At 49.0% G+C, this 21,874-nt stretch overlaps 1 protein-coding gene across 3 annotated transcripts in view; it reads left to right on the top strand.

The window, feature by feature from the left end:
* tbc1d22a (TBC1 domain family, member 22a) overlaps nucleotides 1-21,052 on the top strand; it is a 108,268-nt gene extending 87,216 nt beyond the window's left edge. For all 3 annotated transcript variants that reach the window (XM_030341497.1, XM_030341499.1, XM_030341498.1), the window contains 2 exons: nucleotides 9,525-9,620; nucleotides 20,764-21,052. In XM_030341497.1, the coding sequence (XP_030197357.1) occupies nucleotides 9,525-9,620; nucleotides 20,764-20,892 (225 nt within the window). In that variant the 3' untranslated portion in view covers nucleotides 20,893-21,052. The remainder of the gene's footprint in view (nucleotides 1-9,524; nucleotides 9,621-20,763) is intronic.
* The last annotated feature ends 822 nt before the right edge of the window (nucleotides 21,053-21,874 follow it).

Here is a 21,874-nt window from a genome sequence, read left to right on the forward strand (position 1 = left end):
TCTCTCTCTCTGCCCCCCTCTCTCTTTGATATTCTCTTTGATTCTCATCACATGCCCTGGCGTCGTTGCTAACCTCAGGTGTAATTGTACGGCGTTTAAAGATTGAAACCGTTTCTGTTTCCAGGTACTGCCTCCCCTCATTTAATCTGCATTTCTCTGTGTTTTATCGTGTGTTTGAGAGTGCTACCATTTAACCGATTTGGGAGTAGGAACCTGATTTGGTTTAAAACATTAATAGATGTGCCGAAGAAGTGTCAAGTCGTCGGTTTGAAACGGCCAATAATAATAATAACCGACACTTTCAGAGGATCTCAACGATTTATATTAGGTTTGTGCGCTGTCAGGTTTGGCAGAGGTTATTAGAGCTTAGCCACATATTGCAAATTAGAAATATTGAAAAACATGAATTTTTGTCGTGTCTTGGTTGGTTGAGTGTTGGCCACATGTTGATGTGTGTTGGAGGGTGTATGGGTATGTATGTGTGTTGTCAGTGTACAAGTGTGTGTGTGTGTGTGTGTTGGAGGTATATGGGTGTGCATGAGTGTGGATATGTGTTTGAAGTGTATGTGTGTGCCTGTTGCAAGTGCAAGAGTGTGTAGGACTTATGTACTTTGCAGTGTGCGTCTGCAATGTGTAGTGTTTAATTTGGGCTCTGCGCTGGTGTGTGTTTGTGTGGTTGCTCGTGTGTTTTCCAAAGAGGTTTTTTAAGGCCATTTCAGACCAGAACACGATGGGGAACAGGACAGCAGCTGTGGAGGGGTACGGTGCTAGCAGTCTGGTTTTAGACCCTCTCCGAGGCCTCATCCACACGATCTTTATCAGGAATATCTCCCTAAAGTCGAGAAGGAGTTAGCAGTTGTTAAACCTTTTAGATTGAGCAGAATTACTTTTTGACGTACAGTTAGTTATTCAATTTACAAGCGTGAAAATAAAGCTATGAAAATAATACAAATAAAATAAAATGAGAAAAAAAAAATTCACCAAAAGATAGGTTCCGTGTGTAGGGCGCCTGAGCTTCCTTCAGGGTGCAACGCGTCAAATCTGTACCATGAAACCGTCTCGCTCACCCCATCGGCGTCCAGCGCTGATTGACAGCTGTCAAACTCGCCGACGCGCGCAGTACAGAAGCTCTAAATAGAACCCTGGAGTGTCATGTTACTATAGAAACGGTTCCAGGACGCGCCTCGTCGATCCGTGTTTCAATGTGTGCCTTCTATGGACCCCCAAAAACAAATAGGGGGAATTTCGTCTCTCATCTCCGGGCCAGACCTTTTGGTGTGACCCGAACTTAAGCTCATGTTGGTACGGCTCCTCTGTGGTTATCTGTCTGGTCAGACCATCTGCTTTGTCTCTCTGTCTCTGTCGCTCTGTGTGTCTGCTCTCTCTCTTTCTCTCTCTTTCACTCTCTCTCGGTCTGTGTCTGTGACTGTCCCTCCATCTGTATCCGTCGATCTCTCTATTTTTCTCCCTCAATGTCTCTTTCTCTTTCTCTATCTCTATTTTTCTCTCTCTCTGTCTCTATCTCTATTTTTCTCTCTCTCTAAATGTACTTTACCTCACCCCTCTCTCCCTCATCTCTTCTGTTTTCCCTCATCTCTGCCTCATCTCTCAACCCTTCTCTTTTCTCTTTTTTTCTCTGGATTTCAGGATGAGTTCAAATGGAAAGGGAATAGATATTTCAGAAGGACACACACACGCATACTTACACACACACACACACACACACACACACACACACACACACACACACACACCCTGCGCATGAGGGCAAGCCTTCTCCTTGGACAGCCTGACTGTGAAGAGACCAAATTATTCGTGTTGCATGAAGCATGAAATTAACAAGCGACTGTGTGGCGGCGGCGTTAGCATCACCATAGCTATTAAGTTCTCCTCCGGTGCCGGGACATGCCTTCATCTCATTGGTCGACGGGGCCTAGGGCTTGATCAGAGCAGCCTTTAGCCTCTCACCCTGGCCTGTCTCAGGGAAGCTAGCCGGAGCTACCTGAAGGAGGAAGGGAGGCGGAGGGAGAGCTTAGCATTTAGCCCAACTGAAGCGGGCCCTGTGAAGACCGGCGACATCCACTGAAACACTTTAAATGATAATGTACCGGAATATTAGAGGATTGTGTGCGTGTGTGTGAGTGTGTGTGCTGGGAGATAGAGGGTATACGATGCAAAGTAGTAGGAAGGGGTTAGGGCATGTTGATCCAGGAGGCCTACAGGGTGGACTGGGGGCATTAGGGGATCAAACGCAGGACCAACTGCCCTGTCCTTCCCTCGATTTCATGTTCTGCTCTCATGATGTTATAGCGTTGTGTATTGTTCTCATGTTTGTTTTTTTAATGCAGTTGTGTGTTGTGGGGTTATTGAAGTGTCGTAGGGTTGTGGTGTGTGTTGTGGTGTTTGAAGGTTTTGGTGTAGTTTTGTTTTAGTTTGTGTGTATTGGGTTTGCACTCAGTCACACACACACAAGCACACGTACACACGCACAGTGTACACAACCACACTTGTCACCAAGTGTGTGTGTGAGTGTGTGTGTGTGTGAGGTCATCACTTCTCGCTCCTCTCCCTCACACAATCACAATCATCATCTCCCTTTCTCACGGACACGCATACACCCACCTATGCATCTGTATCGCGCGCGCGCACACACACGCGCACACACACGCGCACACATCTGGACCTGGCATTAATATTTCATCTTCTCTCAATAAAGGACCACCTCTCAGTAGCCACTCTCCCCATCTGTCCTCTCTCTACCTTCATTCCTCTCTTCTCTGTCCCTTTTCATCTTCCTTCCTCTCACCTCTTCTTCGGCTCTCGGGTATTTGTTGTCTTCTTCATACGATTATGCTGTCCTCTCCCCTCGTTCTCCAAATTATCTCTCTCTCTCCCTCCCTCTCTCCCACACACTCTCACTCACTCACCCGCTGCACTCAGCCTTTCATCATGTAACTCCTGGCCTGCATCTCTCACACACACACACACACACACACACACACACACACACACACACACACACACACACACACACACACACACACACACACACACACACACACACACACACACACACACACACCTACACACACACACACACACCTACACACACACACACACACACACTCTCTCTCAATCTGTTACACAAAAGTCTTATCAAGTGTAAGATACATCAAAGAAAATGTTAAGATTAAAGTATGACAAATTGTTGTATCATAGTCATACTGTTTCACCGTAGTTGAACAAGCCGTTAGCTCTAAGATGATCAAACATCACATCAAAGTCAAATTGTTGTATCAAAGTCCAAACTTCATATCAAAGACCAACAACTAAATCAAAGTCCAACTGTCATATCAAAGTCCAACCGTGTATCAAAGAACAACAACTAAATCAAAGTCCAACTGTCATATCAAAGTCCAACCGTGTATCAAAGACCAACAACTAAATCAAAGTCCAACTGTCATATCAAAGTCCAACCGTGTATCAAAGAACAACAACTAAATCAAAGTCCAACTATCGTATCAAAGTCAAACTGTCGTATCACAGACCAACAGCTAAATCAAAGTCTTACTATTGTATCAAAGTCCAACTGTGTATCAAAGACCAACAGGTAAATCAAAGTCCAACTGTCGTATCAGAGTCCAACTGTGACATCAGGGTCCAACTGTGACATCAGGGTCCAACTGTGACATCAGAGTCCAACTGTGACATCAGAGTCCAACAGTTGTATCAAAGATAAACTTTGACATCAGAGTCAAACCGGTGTATCAAAAGTTAAACTGTGACATCAGCTTCCAATTGTGACATCAGAGTCCAACTGGTGTATCAAAGTTAAACTGTGACATCAAAGTCAAATCCGTGTATCAGAGTCCAGATACAACAAAGCTGGAGGAGTTTGTGCATTATTGTGTTTTTTCTTCGCCGTGCCACAATAACCTCGCCCAGCGATATTATACCACTATGGAGACATCACCTCGTCTGTGTGTCAGACTCTCTGTCATCACTCCTGTCAACGCACACACGCATACACATGCTCACGCACACACACACACACACACACACACTCTATCGCATTCTCACTCTGTTGCGTTCTCTCAACTTCCTTATGTCTCTCTCGCTCGCTCGCTCTTTTAACTTTAAGTGCTTCATTGGTTGTTGACAGGGGATCTATTTTAATTGCAGAGTGTAAATAAACACATCATATGTGCTAATTAAAATAAGAACAACAATAATTAACTTGCATAATTAAGGCTTGTTCTTTGGAATCCTGATGTCATAAACTTTAGGGGCTTGAAACTTTATTGAGCGACGTGGTGTCTAACAATATAATTTGAATTCCTACATAGCAATAGTTAGAATTGCTGACCCTTGTTGTTGATAACGTAGACTGACGCTATAATCTTGTCGTTAGTTAGTGCTGGCCGCACGCTGCGTTGCTATAGTAGCAGGTGTGGCAATGTTTAAGACTTGCTGCTAGGCAAACTGTAAACTGGACTGCTACCCATTGGCCTGCTGGCTCTCCCCAGCAGCCCCGACACTGCTGTTGGCTAACCAGCTGTGCTACCGTTAACATGGCATGTCATCTAATTGATTAGCTTTATGACGGCGGCTGACCACTTCTGCTGGGTGAAGTTTGTGATGCATGTCACCCCAGAGATTAGCTTATGATGCGTGGCTCGTGGCTAACCAAAGGGGAGCTGGTATTTCTTCTCTGTCCTCGGCGCTTGTCCTCTGGGATTTCTCTAATCGCTGCACATCAATATTCTTTCATGGTCCCCGCGATGTCAGGGAAACGCTCTTAATTCTAAAACCCCAATTCATCCGCTTTTTAGTTATTTTTACACCTGCTATCGTTCAACCTCTGAAGCCATCTCTCCCTCTTGCCTCTTCTCATTTCCTAGGCGATCCCTCTCTCTCTCTCTCTCTCTCTCTCTCTCTCTCTCTCTCTCTCTCTCTCTCTCTCTCTCGGTCTCCCTCTCTCTCTCCATCGTTCTATCCTTCTCTCGTTCTCTCGTTCTCCCTCTTTCGTTCTCTCTCTCTCACCCTTGTTCTCTCTCGCTCTTGTTCTCTCTCTTTAGTTCTCTTTCGTTCTCCCTCTCTCACTTTCGTTCTCTCTTGTTTTCTCTCTCTCTCTCTCTCTCTCTCTCTCGTTCTCTCTCTCTCTCTCTGTCTGTCTGTGGGGCTTTGATCAGCCTCCCTTGTCAGTCAGTGTCGAGGTTGTCTCCCCCAATATGGCCACCCCGAGACCAAGGGGCCGGGGGAGGGAGAGGGGGGAGGGCTGTGCCTGGCAAGATGGAGGAGGGAATCTGGACCGAGTCACCTTGACTCCCAGCGCTTAACAACTTCCTCTGTCGCTTCTTCTCTTTTGAAGATGTTAATCGCGGGCGGGGCATAAAGTAGGGCAGAGCTGCTAGAGGGGGAGGAGTGGGGGGGGGGGGGGGGGGGGGGGCGAGGAGGGATGGGGAGAGGGGAGGGGAGGCGAGGGGAGAGGAGGGGGAAGAAAGGGAGAGGAGAGGGGGGAGGAGGGGCGTGGAGGGATGGGGAGAGGGAAGGGGAGGGGAGGGGAGAGGAGGGGGGGGAGGAGAGGGGGGAGGAGGGGAGGGGAGATGGGGGGAGAGGGAGGGGCGGGTGTGGGAGGATCGGAAAGGAAGAGGGGAAGGGGGAGGGGAGGGGAGGAGAGGGAAGATGAACTCAACAGACCAGAGAGAGGGAGACATAGCGCTGTATCAGGAATGAGTTGTAACCAAAGTCGTTTAAGATCTAAAGGTGGAAAGATGGATATTATAGATGGATGGTCGTAAGCGGGATAGATGCATCGATATTATTAGATCGATCATTGGATAGAGAGCTTGATAGATTCATAAATATATTCACCTTTCAGTCATTTAGCAGACGCCTTTTTCAAAACCCACAAATCAAGGCGTGAAACCCAAATGTATTTATAGTTGGATATTCCCTCAACAGACAGGTTGAGGGATAGACGGAGAACGAGAGACGGACAGGGATAAAGATGGAGCTGGATGATAACCCATTCGCAGTGCTGGAGGTAGAGAGGGTTTGTGATGTAGACAGGGCATTTGGAGATAGGGAGAGTGTGTGCGCTGCAGAGGGATTGTGTGTTAAATGGAAATAGTCTCGGGGCGGAGAGAGGTGAGTGTGGACGGTGTTGATGAGGAGGAGAGTGGGAGATCTGATACCCTTTGATTCCGTGTGTGTGTGTGTGTCTGTTTGCATCTCCCTCCCTCAGCCAATCACATGGGGGTATTTTACCTGCAGCTCATTCTGTGCTGCCTTCTCTCTCTCGTCTCGTTTCCTTTATATCTTTATCTTACTCTCATCTCTCCCTTTCTTTCTTCTCTCACTCTCTCACTCTAGCTCAATCTCATTCCCTCCATCTTTCGCTCTCTCTCCCCCCCCTCTCTCCCCCCCATCTCTCTCTCTCGCCCCCCATCTCTCTCTCTCGCCCCCCATCTTTCTCTCTCTCGCCCCATCTCTCTCTTTCTCTCTCTCTCTCTCTCTCTCTCTCTCTCTCTCTCTCTCTCTCTCACCCACCCACATCTCTCTCTCTCTCTCTCTCTCTCTCTCTCTCTCTCACCCCCATCTCTCTCTTTTATCTTACCAAACATGGTTGCTAGGTGACCGAAAATAACAGGGTTGGCTCGATTCGAGTGCCAAAACAAAAAAGGCATCACGGAACCCCATCTTCTCCAAACGACCATCGACAGAATAATCAGGGTATATTTTTCCCATGTACCATGTAAAAATAATCAAAGGGGTGTTTTGCTGAAAGCGGGAGGGCTGTAATGGGGAGCTTGAGCCATGGGGAGGAGAGAGTTTGGTGAGTGCAGGTCTGTTCTGGTTTGACTCTGTTGTCTCTCGGCCTCCACTCTCTTCTCTGTTTATTCGACACAACAAACCTTGTGGGAGACCGACTGGGCTGCCGTTGCTATGGGGATGACTTGCAGCCCAAAGGTTCCTGGTTCGAATCCCAGTGTCCACCATTCTTCCCTACGTCTTCCCACGTAAACGTCGCAGACACACACACACACACGCACGCGCGTTTCTTCGTATTCCCATACAAAGACAGACACTTGTTTGTACTTATTCACACACACACATGTTTCTCTGCGTATTCACACACACACGCGCGTGTGCACACACATTTTTCTACGTATTCACACTGTGTTCCAGCGTGCAATCAGCTCAGCAACGGTTTCCAACGAACACACTTGGAATTCTTCATGACTTCACGGTGCGTGTGTGTGTGTGTGTGTGCGTGTCCATGCGTGCGTGTGTGCGTGCGTGTCCATGTGTGCATATGTTTATTAATATCCAGATTCCTCACCATCTGTGCTGCCCGTGCTACCGACTCATTTGACTTGTAAACTAACTAACGAGGACGTGGGCAGGGTGCACTGTCGGCTGTGCTGCTGCTGCTGTACGCGTTCACAAAAGGGTATGAATAAAGGTTGAATCGTACGTTCTTAAGCCGAGCGCACAAAGGCATGTCGGAGCGCGCACAATAGTCCGCTGTGCCCGCGCTCCGTGTGCCGTGCGCTACTTAAAGCAGCGTTACCCCTTGTCCGAAACCCCGCCCACCCAAAATCATCCTCCAATCGTGTTCATGCAGCTCAGCAGAGAGATGCGGGTGACCAGGAAGTGGATTTTGCAGAGAGTCTTCCTGATTGGATGCTCCAGAATTAGCCCTGTTGATGGTTTTTGGCTGGATGGTGGAAAGAGGTTTGAAGGCCTACTACATATTTATAAATTATAAGGCACTAGTTTAATTGAGTCATGTTGTCAGATGTCTTCCGGAATGTTAAGAGTAATTTGATCATCTCTACTGTTGCCGACTGCTCCTTTAAAAAAATACGACTCTCTTTATTTTCTCGGTTTGCGCCGCAGATACGAAGCACTCTCTGTGTGCTTTAGCCTTGAGACAGCATCGGTGAATACCTGATACCTGAACATTCAAACAAGGTTGAGCACCATTATCTTTTAATAACTGGACAGCTCCGCCTTATAACAGTTCAACGTGCAACGAATCCAGCATCACATTTACATTCAGGGCATTTAGCAGACGCTTTTATCCTAAGCGACTTACAATAAGTACATTTGTCGGAAGAAAGAGAGAGGCGTAGAGACCCTCAGACGTAGACACTTATAGCAGCTGCTCCACACAGAACCATAACACAGCAGCGACGTGGAGACGCAGGCCCTACCTCTGTCAGCTGCTCAACTCCGATGCAGAACCCTCATATGAAGGCATTAGCGGTTGTAAGACACGGCGGAACATAAGAAGGCCTGGACGGCGCCGCGTGAATGGAGCTGGGTTTAGCGTGTTCCCTGACATGCCTGCGTGCTAATCCCCCCAGCGTGGGTCCGAGAGGGACTTCAGCTCTCCGCCGGGACCTCGGTGATGGACCGCGGGGCAGGACAGACGGACGTTTCATCTATTGTTCTCACTCGCTCTCGCTCTCTCTCGCTCTCGCTCCTCGTTCGTTTTTTAAATCCTTAAAGAAAAGTAGGCTGATGGCTCTGGAATAAGAACCGGAAAAGGAGATTTCTCTGTCCCTTTATTTCCCTTCCTCTCCCTCTCACACCCGTCTCTCTCTCTCTCTCTCTCTCTCTCTCTCTCTCTCTCTCTCTCTCCCTCTCCTTTTAGATCTGTCCATGTACAACCCCCCTCCCTCTCTTGTTCTCCCTCCTCATACATCTTTTTGCAGCCTTCTTATTCTCTCTGGTGAATATATATCTCCCTCCCTCGTTCTCTTTCTTATTGTCTACGTCTCTCTACCTCTCCTTCATCCTCTCTCTATTTGTCGATCTCTCTCTCTCTCCCTCTCCCTCCGTTTGTCTATCTCGCTCTCCTCTTTTTTTCTATGTTTCTCTCTCTCTCTCTCTCTCTCTCTCTCTCTCTCTCTCTCTCTCTCTCTCTCTCTCTCTCTCTCTCTCTCTCTCTCTCTCTCTCTCTCTCTCTCTCTCTCTCTCTCTCTCTCTCTCTGTATCTCTCTCTCTCTCTCTCTCTCTCTCTCTCTCTCTCTCTCTCTCTCTCTCTCTCTCTCTGTATCTGTATCTGTGTTTGTCTACCTCTCTCTCTCTCTCTCTGTTTACCTCTCTCTCCCCATGTTGAACCAGCGGGCCAGTACCAGGGATATTTCAGATGGAGGGGATTACAAACACATGGAGATCCTTCTGTCCCTGTGTGACTGTGACACTCTGTGTTACTCTAATGCTGTATTACTGTTTATATCTTTAACACTGTGAAACTGTGCATTGCTCAAATAATGTGACACTCTGCATTGCTCCTGTACTATATTACTGTGATACTGTATTATTGTGCTTCACTCTAATATTATTACTCTCTTCCTCCTCTCTATCTCTGTCTCCTTGTCCTCTGTATCTCTGTCTCTGTCTCTCCTCGTCCTCTGTCTCTATGTCTCTCTGCCTCTCTCTCTCTCCTGCTCTGTCTCTATGTCTCTCTGTCTCTCCTCGTCCTCTCTGTCTCTCTGCCTCTCTCTCAGGCTGAACCTGAGGGCTTCTCTCAGTTCCATCTCTACGTCTGCGCCTCCTTCCTGGTCCTTTGGAGGAAGGAGATCCTGGAGGAGAGGGACTTCCAGGTAACACACACACACACACACACACACACACACACACACACACACACACACACACACACACACACACACACACACACACACACACACACCCCTGTGTGTTTTTTGCCTCTGGATAACATACTGTTTGTGTGTGTGTGTGTGTGTGTGTGTTATAATAATTACCAAATAAATCTCAGTTCCGGGTATTAATCCCAGTGTACCATGCATCTTTAACTCTATCTCAAATATATTCCCAGCTTGTGGTGGGTAATTGTTTTTTATTGGTCTGGTTTTGAGGGGTTTTGCGCTGTGCTGTGTGCTCCTGAACCGCCTCCTCTTAGACCGGGTTTGCAGCTTGGAGAGAGCGGAGTGGAACTCCTCATCTCTAATCCGCCGCAGGTTTCCTCCGTGGAGATCACAGCGGATCCCTCCATCTATCCCCTTTGTCCCCTGTTTAGGAAATAATTTTGGCTTTAAAAAATATACAAAATACCCTGAAATCCATCAAATGAAGGATACGTGGAGTGCTTTTGGTCCTTTGACATGATCCACCCTCTCTCTATTCAGCTCCTCTCTTTTCCCCCTCTATGGCCCAATCCCACTCTATGGCCGGGGGTAGAAATGGAAATCCCATTTCTACCCCCTACCCCTTCCCCTTCCCCCTTAACCCTTCAAAACAAGGGGGAGGGGTAAGGGGAAGGGGTAAGGGGTAAAAATGGGATTGGGCCTATTTCTCCAATCTCCTTTCTCCTTGCTTATTTCTGTCTCCTACCCTTCTTCTTCCTTCCCTCCTCGCTTTACCTTTTACCATCTCTTCCTGATTGTTTCTCCTTCTCTCCTTTCTCCTCTCTACCTCCTCTTCCTTCCCTCCCTCACCCCTCACCCTCTCTCAACCTCCCTACTCGTTAGCACCTCTCTCTTCATCTCTCTCTCCTGTCTTCTCCTCCCCTCTTTTTCTCCCCTCTCTCTCATCCTCCCTTCCTTCTCAAGCCTCTCCTTTTCCTTTCCCCTCTCTCTCTTCCTCCTCCTCTCCCCCCCCCCCCCCCCCCTCTCCCCTTCTCTCCCTTGTCTGAGGGAGTGCTCTGGGAGCTCTAGTGGTTTCATTCCAATGTGCGTCCCTCTGATCTGCAGATCTTAGGCTTCTTAGACGGGCTCGCCGGCGTCCTACAGGCCTGCCTAACCTAAGTTATGTTAACCCAGGCAAGCACACACACACACAGGCAAACCACACACAGGCGCACACACACACAGGCACACACACACACACAGGCAAACCACACACACAGGCACACACACACAGGCAAACCACACACAGGCACACACACAGGCAACCTCACACACACAGGCAAACCACACAGGCACACACACACGCACCCGCACACAGGCACACACACAGGCAAACCACACAGGCACACACACACGCACCCGCACACAGGCACACACACAGGCAAACCACACACAGGCACACACACACACAGGCACACACACACACACACACACACACACACACACACACACACACACACACACACACACACACACACACACACACACACACACACACACACACACACACACACACACACACACAGACAGGCACAGACACACAGAGGCAAACCACACACAGGCACACACACACAGGCACACACACAAAGGCAAACCACACATAGGCACACACACACACACACACACACACACACACACACACACACACACACACACACACACACACACACACACACACAGGCAAACCACACACACACACGCACACACTCACACAGGCAAACCACACACAAACACACACGCAGGCACACAGACACACAGTCACACACATACGCATTCACTCACACAGGCACACGCAAACGCACCCACGTGCGTACACCCAGACACACGTACACATGTACACACAGACAAATAGACGCACACACAGAGAAACATACACACACACACACACACACATACACATGGGTAAAGACACACACGTGCACTTAGCCCTGAGGTATCCTTTGGATTCCCGCCTGCGCCTGGCTCTCTGTAGCGGCGTGGACGACCACCACCACACACTAGGTCCACCTTCCACAGGGCTGCTCTCTGGTCTTAGCCGGCTGGGCCCTTATGTCTGGAGGAGTGTGTTTGATCGCTCTCACCTGGTGCTCCTGCTGGTTGATGCTTCCCTGGAGAGAGGGGTGTGTGTGTGTGTGTGTGTGTGTGTGTGTGTGTGTGTGTGCGCGTGTGCGTGTGCGTGTGTTTTTATGGTGTTTTCGCAGTGAGGTGGCTTATTAGGTTTCCCTCTCAGGGGATTAAGTAAGTGAATGAATCAATGAATCAATACCATCCCATATCACCCCCTACCTCCCCCTTCCAACCCCTGGATGGATGTTGGATGGATGGATTGATGGATGAATCGATAGGTCGATGGATGAATAGATTGATAGACTGTTAGATGGATGGTTAGATATTATATTGACTGTTAGAGGTCGTGGGTTAGATGGTTGGTTAGGTGGATGGACAGACGGTCTGATATTGGGTTAGATGGTTGGTTTGATTGATGGTTAGTTAGATAAAATGTTAGATAGTGGCTTAGATGGATGGATGGATGAATGGATGGTTAGGTGGATAGACTATTAGGTAGTGGGTTAGACGGTTGGTTATATGGATGGTTAGCTATATATTTCTTTTGAACAAATACTGAAGGTAGGATTCTCTCAAGCTGACAGGAAGTTCTATGTCTCTGTGCATCGGGAATTCACACACGCGTACGCACAAACAGACACACGCAGGTAACACGCACACAAACACATAACACCTCACACACACACACAGCCTGTTTCTCTCACAACCTCACACATCTAACGCACTCACAAAGACACACACAGCCGCATCTCAGCAGAGCAGATGACATTTACACAAGTTCTCAGTTTCTCTCACAACATTAATTGAAGTGAGAACTAATCTTTTCCCTCCCTCCATCTGTGGGTATGCGTCTGTGAGTTTGTGTGTGTTTAAGCGTGTGTGCGTGCGGGCCTGGGCCTGTCTTCCAGCGTTAGTGTGTGTGAGCCTGTGTATGTGTGTGTGTGTGTGTGTGTGTGTGTTTAAGCATGGTGTGCGTGTGGATCTCTCGCCGGTTGTATAGCCATGGTGACACTCTTGCTCCCCCGTTTAAACAGAAACTAATGGCTTTGCGTTGACACGGCCGCCTGCCTCTACATTACCTCTCCAAATGGATTTCCCCGAGGAAGGGATCATTCACCAGCCGTTATCTAATGCCATCTCCGAGCGGTGGCCTGTGATTGGCCCTCGCTCGGAGGAGGTTAGGCCGCGGCAATCACAGCCCGAGACGGCGCGCGCACGCCTCTGACTGCCGCCGGCCGATGGCGCCGGCGGCAGGCCTTTATCCGGCCCGCGTCGGAGACGCCGCCGTGCGTTCTGGGAGATTCGTGACCTTTTTGGTGTCGAGCAGCAATGGAGAAGATTAAATATCATATCCAATAAACGGTTGGGGCCGTTCATGTGTCACACGTCCCAGGGTGGTTACAGAAGCTGCTCGGTTGTTTTGGAAGTTAAATGAAACGGGAACACTTTTATAGTGTGGGGCTTTAGTCGAGCCTTTGATGGGGGATAAGTAGCTTTTTGAGTACCTAGTCTTTTTGAGTTGATTTAGTCTTTGAGGGGTTAGACAGTGAATACATAGACAGGTCGCTAAGGAGCAGGTAGGGGTGAGACAGTGAATACATAGACAGGTCGCTAAGGAGCAGGTAGGGGTTAGACAGTGAATACATAGACAGGTCGCTAAGGAGCAGGTAGGGGTTAGACAGTGAATACATAGACAGGTCGCTAAGGAGCAGGTAGGGGTTAGACAGTGAATACAGAGGCCAGTCATTAAGGAGCAGGTAGGGGTTAGACAGTGATTACAGAGACCAGTCATTAAGGAGCAGGTAGGGGTTAGACAGTGAATACATAGACAGGTCGCTAAGGAGCAGGTAGGGGTTAGACAGTGAATACATAGACAGGTCGCTAAGGAGCAGGTAGGGGTTAGACAGTTATTACAGAGACAAGTCATTAAGGAGCAGGTAGGGGTTAGACAGTGAATACAGAGACAGGTCATTAAGGAGCAGGTAGGGGTTAGACAGTGATTACAGAGACAAGTCATTAAGGAGCAGGTAGGGGTTAGACAGTGAATACAGAGACAAGTCATTAAGGAGCAGGTAGGGGTTAGACAGTGATTACAGAGACAAGTCATTAAGGAGCAGGTAGGGGTTAGGCAGTGATTACAGAGACAAGTCATTAAGGAGCAGGTAGGGGTTAGACAGTGATTACAGAGACGGGTCATTAAGGAGCAGGTAGGGGTTAGACAGTGATTACAGAGACGGGTCATTAAGGAGCAGGTAGGGGGTAGACAGTGAATACAGAACGACTGTCCGCAATGCTGATGAGTTACAATACGTCCTTGTTAAGACCTTTGTTTTTGTGTGTGTGTGAGGGGAGGTGTGTGTGTGTGTGTGTGTGTGTGTGTGTGTGTGGTTGTGTGTGTGTTGTGTGTGAGGGGAGGTGTGTTAGGAGGCAGGAGGAGGCGTCCACCTCCTCTGATGAATGCTCTCTGTCTGATGGTCTCCTCTCCATCCATCACGACAACACCATCTCCTGGTTCTCTCCAGCCGCGCAGGGCTGTCTCTCCTCTGACTCGGCTGGGCAGCGAGCCTCCTCTCTGGGCCGGCTCTCAGAGCGCCCAGGGCCCTGATGGATGGAGCTCTCAGCCCAGACAGACCCGGCGTTGGTAAACAGCTTTTAATAATCACCACCTCTGATTGAGTGCTGAGACGCCAGTGAAGGAAGGACGAGAGAGATGGAGGCAGATCTAATTCGACCGCATGCGAGCTCTTTCAGCCCATCATTTTATCGCTCTCGCTCTCTGATTCACCCACTCACTCATTCGCTCTCTCGTTCTCTCACTCACTAGCTCGCTCTCTCCTTCTCTCACTCACTCACTCACTCTCTCACTATCTTTCACTCACTCACTCACTCACTCTCTCGCTCTTGCTCTTGCTCTCTTTCTCTTTCTATCTCTCTAACTATCGCTCTCGCTCACTCACTCTCTCACTCACTCTCTATGAATCTCTCTCAAATTGTAATTTAAAAATGCTTTATTGGCATGAAAGTTACTTGGAACAATATTGCCAAAGCAATAACATAAAAAAGGCGATAAACAGAAATTAACAAAACCATAAAAATCGTGTAAACATGGTGCATAAATATAGATCAGTCAAATTAACCAATGGATTATGAAGTATCTCTTGTTCTGTGACATTGTGTCAATTACTGTCCTTCTCTTCTCTCTCATTGCAAGATAAATAACTATTCTAAATATATTCAGAGGGAGAGAGAGAGGGAGAGGGAGAGACAGAGAGAGATGTTGACAGCGAGGGGAGAGAGAGAGAGACGGAGGTACACAGGGCAGAGATATGTTTACAGAGGGAGGGAGGGAGGGAGGGAGGGAGGGAGGGGGAGACACGCAGAGAGAGAGCGAGGTGCTGACAGACCGGAGGAGAGAGAGGGAGCTGGTTCCTCTGACAAGCCGGGGTTGTGAACCCTGTTAGACATAAATGTCAGCTCAATAGAAACAAATTTGATGTTTTCATACGCTTCCCAGGAGCACAATGCTCTGGCTCCCTGTCTCCGCTCTGCTCACTGAACTCACTCTCTGCTCACTGAACTCACTCTCTGCTCACTGAACTCACTCTCTGCTCACTGAACTCACTCTCTGCTCACTGAACTCACTCTCTGCTCACTGAACTCACTCTCTGCTCACTGAACTCACTCCCTGTCTCTGCTCACTGAACTCACTCTCTGGCTCAGTTCTGCTCACTGAACGCTCTCTCTCTCTTGGCTCACTGAACTCACTCCCTGTCTCTGCTCACTGAACTCACTCTCTGGCTCAGTTCTGCTCACTGAACGCTCTCTCTCTCTTGGCTCACTGAACTCACTCCCTGTCTCTGCTCACTGAACTCACTCTCTGGCTCAGTTCTGCTCACTGAACGCTCTCTCTCTCTTGGCTCACTGAACTCACTCCCTGTCTCTGCTCACTGAACTCACTCTCTGGCTCAGTTCTGCTCACTGAACGCTCTCTCTTGGCTCACTGAAATCACTCCTTGTCCCTGCTCACTGAACTCACTCTCTGTCTCTTCTCACTGAACTCACTCTCTGGGTCAGTTCTGCTCACTGTACGCTCTCTCTCTTGGCTCACTGAACTCACTCCCTGTCTCTGCTCACTGACCTCAAGTAGAAAGGTGGGGCTACTTCAGACTGAGAAGAAATATCAGAATCTGGTAAAAAAAAAATACAAAAAGTGTATATAAATATTGAGTAGAACATTTAAGGACTAAATATGTAAAAGTAATATTGAATAGTAACAGTATTTAATATGTTGAGTACAAAATATCTCCTTTAAACTGATAAAGCAAATATACACTGTACATACAGTGTGGAGGATATGTGCAATAGTGCTATCATTGTGAACAGACTTTCATATTTACAAAGGTTTGCTTGTAGTTAAAGTCCTGTGGGATTGCACATTGTTGTATTCCTCCCAACAGATATAGAAGTATTTTAGCGTCAGGAGTGTTTCCAAAGGCCTTGCATGCCGCTGTAATCGGGTGGAAGTGTGTGTTCCTGATGTCTTGGTACGACTGGCAGGAAGTTTCCAGTTGGTTGTGTGTGCAGTGGGAGCACAGTCTGTCTTCTCTTGGGAGCCAGGTCTGTCTGTGACGTCCCTTCTCCATGGCCAGGCTGTGCTGGCTGAGTCTATGCCCGGTCAAAGATTTCCTTAGTTGTGTGTCACGGGTGTCAGGTATTCTGCCACTGTGTATTCTCTGTTACAGGACAACAAGTAGCCAATTTACCCTGCTTTTTGGTGGATTCTTGGGTAGTTTTCCTATCCTTTGGTGCTGCATGATGTGGTGGTTGTGTGTTGGACAGAGACCCAAGACAGGCTGGCTAAGGGGTCTGTCTCTCTGTGGGGGCGAGGGCCTTGTTCTGTAGCGTATTGCTGTCACTGTCTTCAGCTGGCCATACAGTTTTAATGCTCTCTTCTGGGTTTTAATAATGATTGGATATTGTTCTAATTCTGCTCTGCGGGTCTTATTTTATGTTTCTCTGTGGACTCTGGGGATATATTTGCATAATTCTCTCAATTTGAGTTTCATTTGATGTTTGTCCCATTTGATAAAACCATGGTTAGCAATCTCTCTCAATATCTCGCTCTCGCTCTCTCTCTCGCTCTCTCTCCCCCCCCTCCCTCCACCCTCTCTCCCCCCCATGCCCCTCTTCCCCCCCCCACTCTCGCCCTCTCCCTCCGCACCTATCTTCGTCCTACCCCACCCTTCTCGTTATTAGCGACCTGTGTTAGCACTAAGACCCATTGTGTGTAATTACTCCTGTGAGCGAGCGCTAATCGCCCCAAGCTAGCAACACCGGGGACCCATTACACCTCAGGGTGCTGCTAGCCGCCGTTAGCACGCACCCCCCCCCCGCCATCTCTATTGTTCTGAGATCTCCCTCATCTGCATCTCAATGCAACGAATACGTGGTTGAATTATTCCCTGCCTGCCGGCGTGTGCCTTTGTTCGCCGACGCACCGGTCTCTATTATATAGCGTAACTAACGAGGGCCAGGGGTGAGGGGGTGAGGGGGTGAGGGGGTGAGGAGCAGGGAGATGGAACCCAGAGAGCGGGAGGCAGAGGGGGAGACAAAGAGACATTAAGAGACGCAGCGCACCTGGCAGCGGCTCTGCGTTTGATTGGGAGCGCTTCAGAGGTTGTGTGGGTGTGACAGCTCACCTTTGTCACCGCGCACCTTTTGCGTTATCTCCGGGAAGGGCGGGAACAATAGCTGGGAGTTAAGCGGGTGCATGTTGCCGAGGCGAAGTTTGGCGGGGTCATGAGAAACAGGCTGATGAGAGTGCGGAACGGGAAGCAACAGCGGTACCTCGCCCGCTGCCTCCCTCGGCCCTCCTCAGACCCCCCTCGGCCCTCCTCAGACCTCCCTCGGCCCTCCTCAGGCCTCCCTCGGCCCTCCTCAGACCCCCCTCGGCCCTCCTCAGACCCCCCTCGGCCCTCCCCAGACCTCCAGGGTTCACGAGGAGGTTCAGACGCTGCAGAGGCACGCTCGACTTGGTTTCCTTCTTTTTTTAATCCCACGAGCGGATGTCTGATTCCCCGTCTCCATGGTTACCCCCGCCGGTCCTGATTTATGGACTTATGAAAAAAAGAAAAAATGGAACGTTTTGTGTTAAAAAACAGTTTGTCTGCAAAGAATCTCTTGGGTTTGATGAAGAACGACTTATGTTGAAGTATGCCGCCCGCGGTAAGCCTACTCAGTTATGACTCACACATTTCTATACCGTCATTTACGCCAACGTCCATAGATGCCAACCGCTGGTAAGGAGCCCCCCAGCACTATACCACTAAACCAGCGCCAGGCTCCAGAGATAATCTCCCACCACTAGCGGTACCACTCGCGTGTCTTTCAGGTTTTAAATCATCTCCAGCTGTAGCGCTCCGTCTAGAGCAGTCTTTCCCAAAGACTGTTTTTTTTTTTTTTTTTTTTATACATTAGCATTTAAAAAACTTTCAACAAGAAGCATGTTTTTGATAGTACTGAATGTTTGTATTGTTCTGATAATTTTGCTTATAACATTGAATCTAGGTGAAAGGCTAATGTACATTGTGAGAGGAAATAACAACAATGAGATAGCCAAAACAAGGAGATGTGAACTCTGCCTAAATGCATTTATTTGGTCTCATTTAGGGCCGAGTATTTAATAAGTCTATTATGTTTTCAATAACAAGTGCATAAAACAAAGTGGTGATTTATCTCTACGAAATGGCTGGTTTAAGTTCTCACATAAGGTGATGCGGAAATGGCAGTAAAAACTTTCAGGAATGTTAATTTATGCACAAATTTGTTCTTCTCCCGATTTTATAGATAAGGCCGATTGTGAATTGGGTCACGATGGTTTGTAATTTAAAAAAAATGAGACCCCAGAAGAAAAACTCTGGGGAACACTGGTCTAGAGGGATGTGGCTGGCGCTACCTGGCCTGACTCTCCACAGGGTGTCCACAGAGACTGTTTAACCGACCTTTTAAACACTGTTCCCAATTGTTCAAACGCTCTAGCTGCTGCTATGAAGATGAAGTCATCGGCAGAATCGTCTCGGGGCGAAGGATACATCCGTGTACCCCGACAGGAAGTGTCCAGTGATTATAGCATGACTCCTCTTCAGACATGCAGCCATGACGCCAGAACCTTTCTGCGACGAGCCTTCGTGTTTACGTGTTGTGGCTAATCACAGCGGGATACGGCCGAATATGACAAACGTGATTGGCTACCGAGTCTGAGGGCTGTGATTGGCTGGGATCAACCGCTGGCGTCCACGTTTGTGACGGTGGAGCTTAACCGTCCCACTCAGACATGGCTCATTCCTGGTGCTCTAAGCTGGACTGATTAGGAAGGGAACATGTTTAGGACGTGAACATGCTTCTTTCCACAGATCAGGCAGGGAACCCTGGAAAGACAGCGGCGAAGACGAGTCTTTAGCAGACCCCCGTCTACAGTAATCCTGGATCGTTAGACAAGGGTTTGGTGTAGTGAAGGCTTGGTTTGGTTGATAACTGGTGTGGTTAAGTCAAGGTCAGGGTTTGGTGTGATTTAGTCAGTATATTGGGTTTTCTAAAATCCATATCATTATCCATTTGATGGCTCCTGAGCTATACACTCCTCGCTCTCTTTTCCTTTGGTTGCAGTGTTCTGTAGCCGGGGTCCGCTGCCCCTAGTGTCAGGCGGCGGTACTGCAGCCTCTCTGACAGCTAATGTATGGCAGCGAACACTCATGAGATCTACACAGCCAATACCCAGCAGATGGTAACCACCGTGTGCATGTGAGTTTGTGTGTGTGGGTGTGTGTGTGTGTGTGTGTGTGTGTCTCTCTGTGTGTGTGTTTGTGTGTGTGTGTGTGTGTGGGTGCGTGTGCGTGCGCGCGCGCACGCGTGTGTGTGTGTGTGTGTGTGTGCGCGCGCGCGTGTGTTTGTGTGTGGGAGAGTGCGTGCATTTGCTTTTCTTGTTTGTGTGCCTCTGTGTCCGCCTGCGTGCATGTCCTTGTGCGTGCCTGTGTGTGTGTGTGTGTGTGTGTGTGTGTGTGTGTGTGTGTTGAACTGTGAATGTGTGTGTTGACAGCTGGATGGGTCAGAGCAGTTCTTGATTACTCTGCAGTGGGTCCCCTCCTGCAGCATAGCAATTAGCCGCCGCCATTGATTTACACAGAGAGCCGCGGCGCACCGGCTAGCTGCCCCCAGCACGCCCAACCTCTTACCCTCTGGCTCAACAACACGGACCACGTCAGTCAGACCAGCACGGAGTCCAACGGCACGGGCTAGGCCGAAACAGGCTACGCTAACACAGGCCTATGGGCTAGGCTAGTCTGCGCTACGCCAGTCTCTGTTACGCTAACATGGGTTAACCAACACAGGCTAGGTTTAAATTGGTTTACACTTGGCGACGCTTATCTTGGATTAGATTAGATGTGAGATATGAGTTTGATTTGTTTAGATTCAATTGGGTTTGTTTGTAATACATTATATTGGATTAAATCCTTCGATTGATTTCCCCGTACACTTTTACACCGGCTGTCCAGTGTGAGAATCTGCGAGACCGACAGAAAACAGACCTTGGTTAAGACTGGTTAAATGTGCAAACATTTATAGTATAATCCTAATGATTTAGGGTTTAGGGTCTGTGGTGTCTCTCCCACCAGTCTGCTGATCCATATGTGAGAGGTGGCGGTCAGTTTCCCTCGCTCTATAGCGGCCAGAGAGAAAGCAGGAGGGATTGCGATGAGGGCACATGTGTTGCAGTTCCTGTTTTGATTATTGGTTTGTTAACATGATTGGTCCAAAAGCTCTGTGTTTCTTGTTCTCTGCTGTTCTGCTTCTCACTCTGAAGACGTTTAACCAAGAACCTTTCGGTTAGGAGGCTGTTCATATATTTGCCTTTCGGTTCTGTTATCTTGAAAAGTGATCAGATTCTTCACTTTGGTTCCTTTCACTCCAAAGACACAGAACTGTCTGATCTTCGTTCTAACTCCTTTAATGTCCTCCTCGTCCTCTCCTTCAGGGGCTGATGATCCTGCTGCAGAACCTGCCCACAATGCACTGGGGCAACGAGGAAGTGAGCGTGCTGCTGGCCGAGGCCTACAGGCTGAAGTTCGCCTTCGCAGACGCACCCAACCACTACAAGAGATGATGAGCGGAGGAGATCTGCTGCTCTCTCCTCCTCTCCACTGGTCTACTGGACTCTCCTCCTCTACTGGTCTCTCTTCTTTACTCCACTCTCCTCTCCTCCCCCCTCCACCCTCTATTTTCTCCTCTCCTCTCCTCCTCCTACTCCCTCCTTCTCCCTCCTCTCCTCCTCTCCTCCTCTCCTCTCCTTCTCCCTCCTCTCCTCCTCTCCTCTCCTCCTCTCCTTCTCCCTCCTCTCCTCCTTCTCCCTCCTCTCCTCTCTCTCCTCTCCTCCTCTCCTTCTGTCTCCTCCTTCTCCCTCCTCTCCTCTCTCTCCTCTCCTCCTCTCCTTCTGTCTCCTCTTTCTCCTCTCCTCCTTCTCCCTCCTCTCCTCCTCTCCTCTCTCCTCTCTCTCCTCTCCTCCTCTCCTTCTCCCTCCTCTCCTCCTTCTCCCTCCTCTCCTCCTTCTCCCTCCTCTCCTCTCTCTCCTCTCCTCCTCTCCTCTCTCCTCTCCTCCTCTCTCTCCTCTCCTCCTCTCCTTCTGTCTCCTCTCCTCTCGGCAAGCTACAGAACACAGAGACCCTTCTGCTTTTTGGAAAGGAACACCCCCTAGACTTAACCCTGCCCCCTCGACTTTAACCCCGCCTCCCCTTTCTGCCAATTGGACCTTTAATGCGGCTAGGAGTTTCAAACCAACCAATGACACGGTGGGGGGAGGACAGAGCAGAGCTTTCTGAGCGTGACGCCTTCTAGTGCTTCTGTAGCCGCCCACCAAAAACATAAAGTACATCTGCACACTCCTGCACCCTGGCAGGGGGTCGTGACCTCCGACCTCTGACCTACGGTCTGGGAGCCGAAGGACACGCCCCTTCTTCGGCGGCCAATGGGGTTGAGCGTGACGTGGACGGGCTCCGCCCCAACAGCCTCTCCAGGGGTCAGCTGGGCAGGGGCCGCTGGTCCTGGTTACACCCCCTCCGTTTTGGCGTTGTGTCGTCGTTACCGTGGCA

The sequence above is a fragment of the Gadus morhua genome, chromosome 19 (genome assembly GCF_902167405.1).
Source record: "Gadus morhua chromosome 19, gadMor3.0, whole genome shotgun sequence".
Classification (NCBI taxonomy): domain Eukaryota; kingdom Metazoa; phylum Chordata; class Actinopteri; order Gadiformes; family Gadidae; genus Gadus; species Gadus morhua.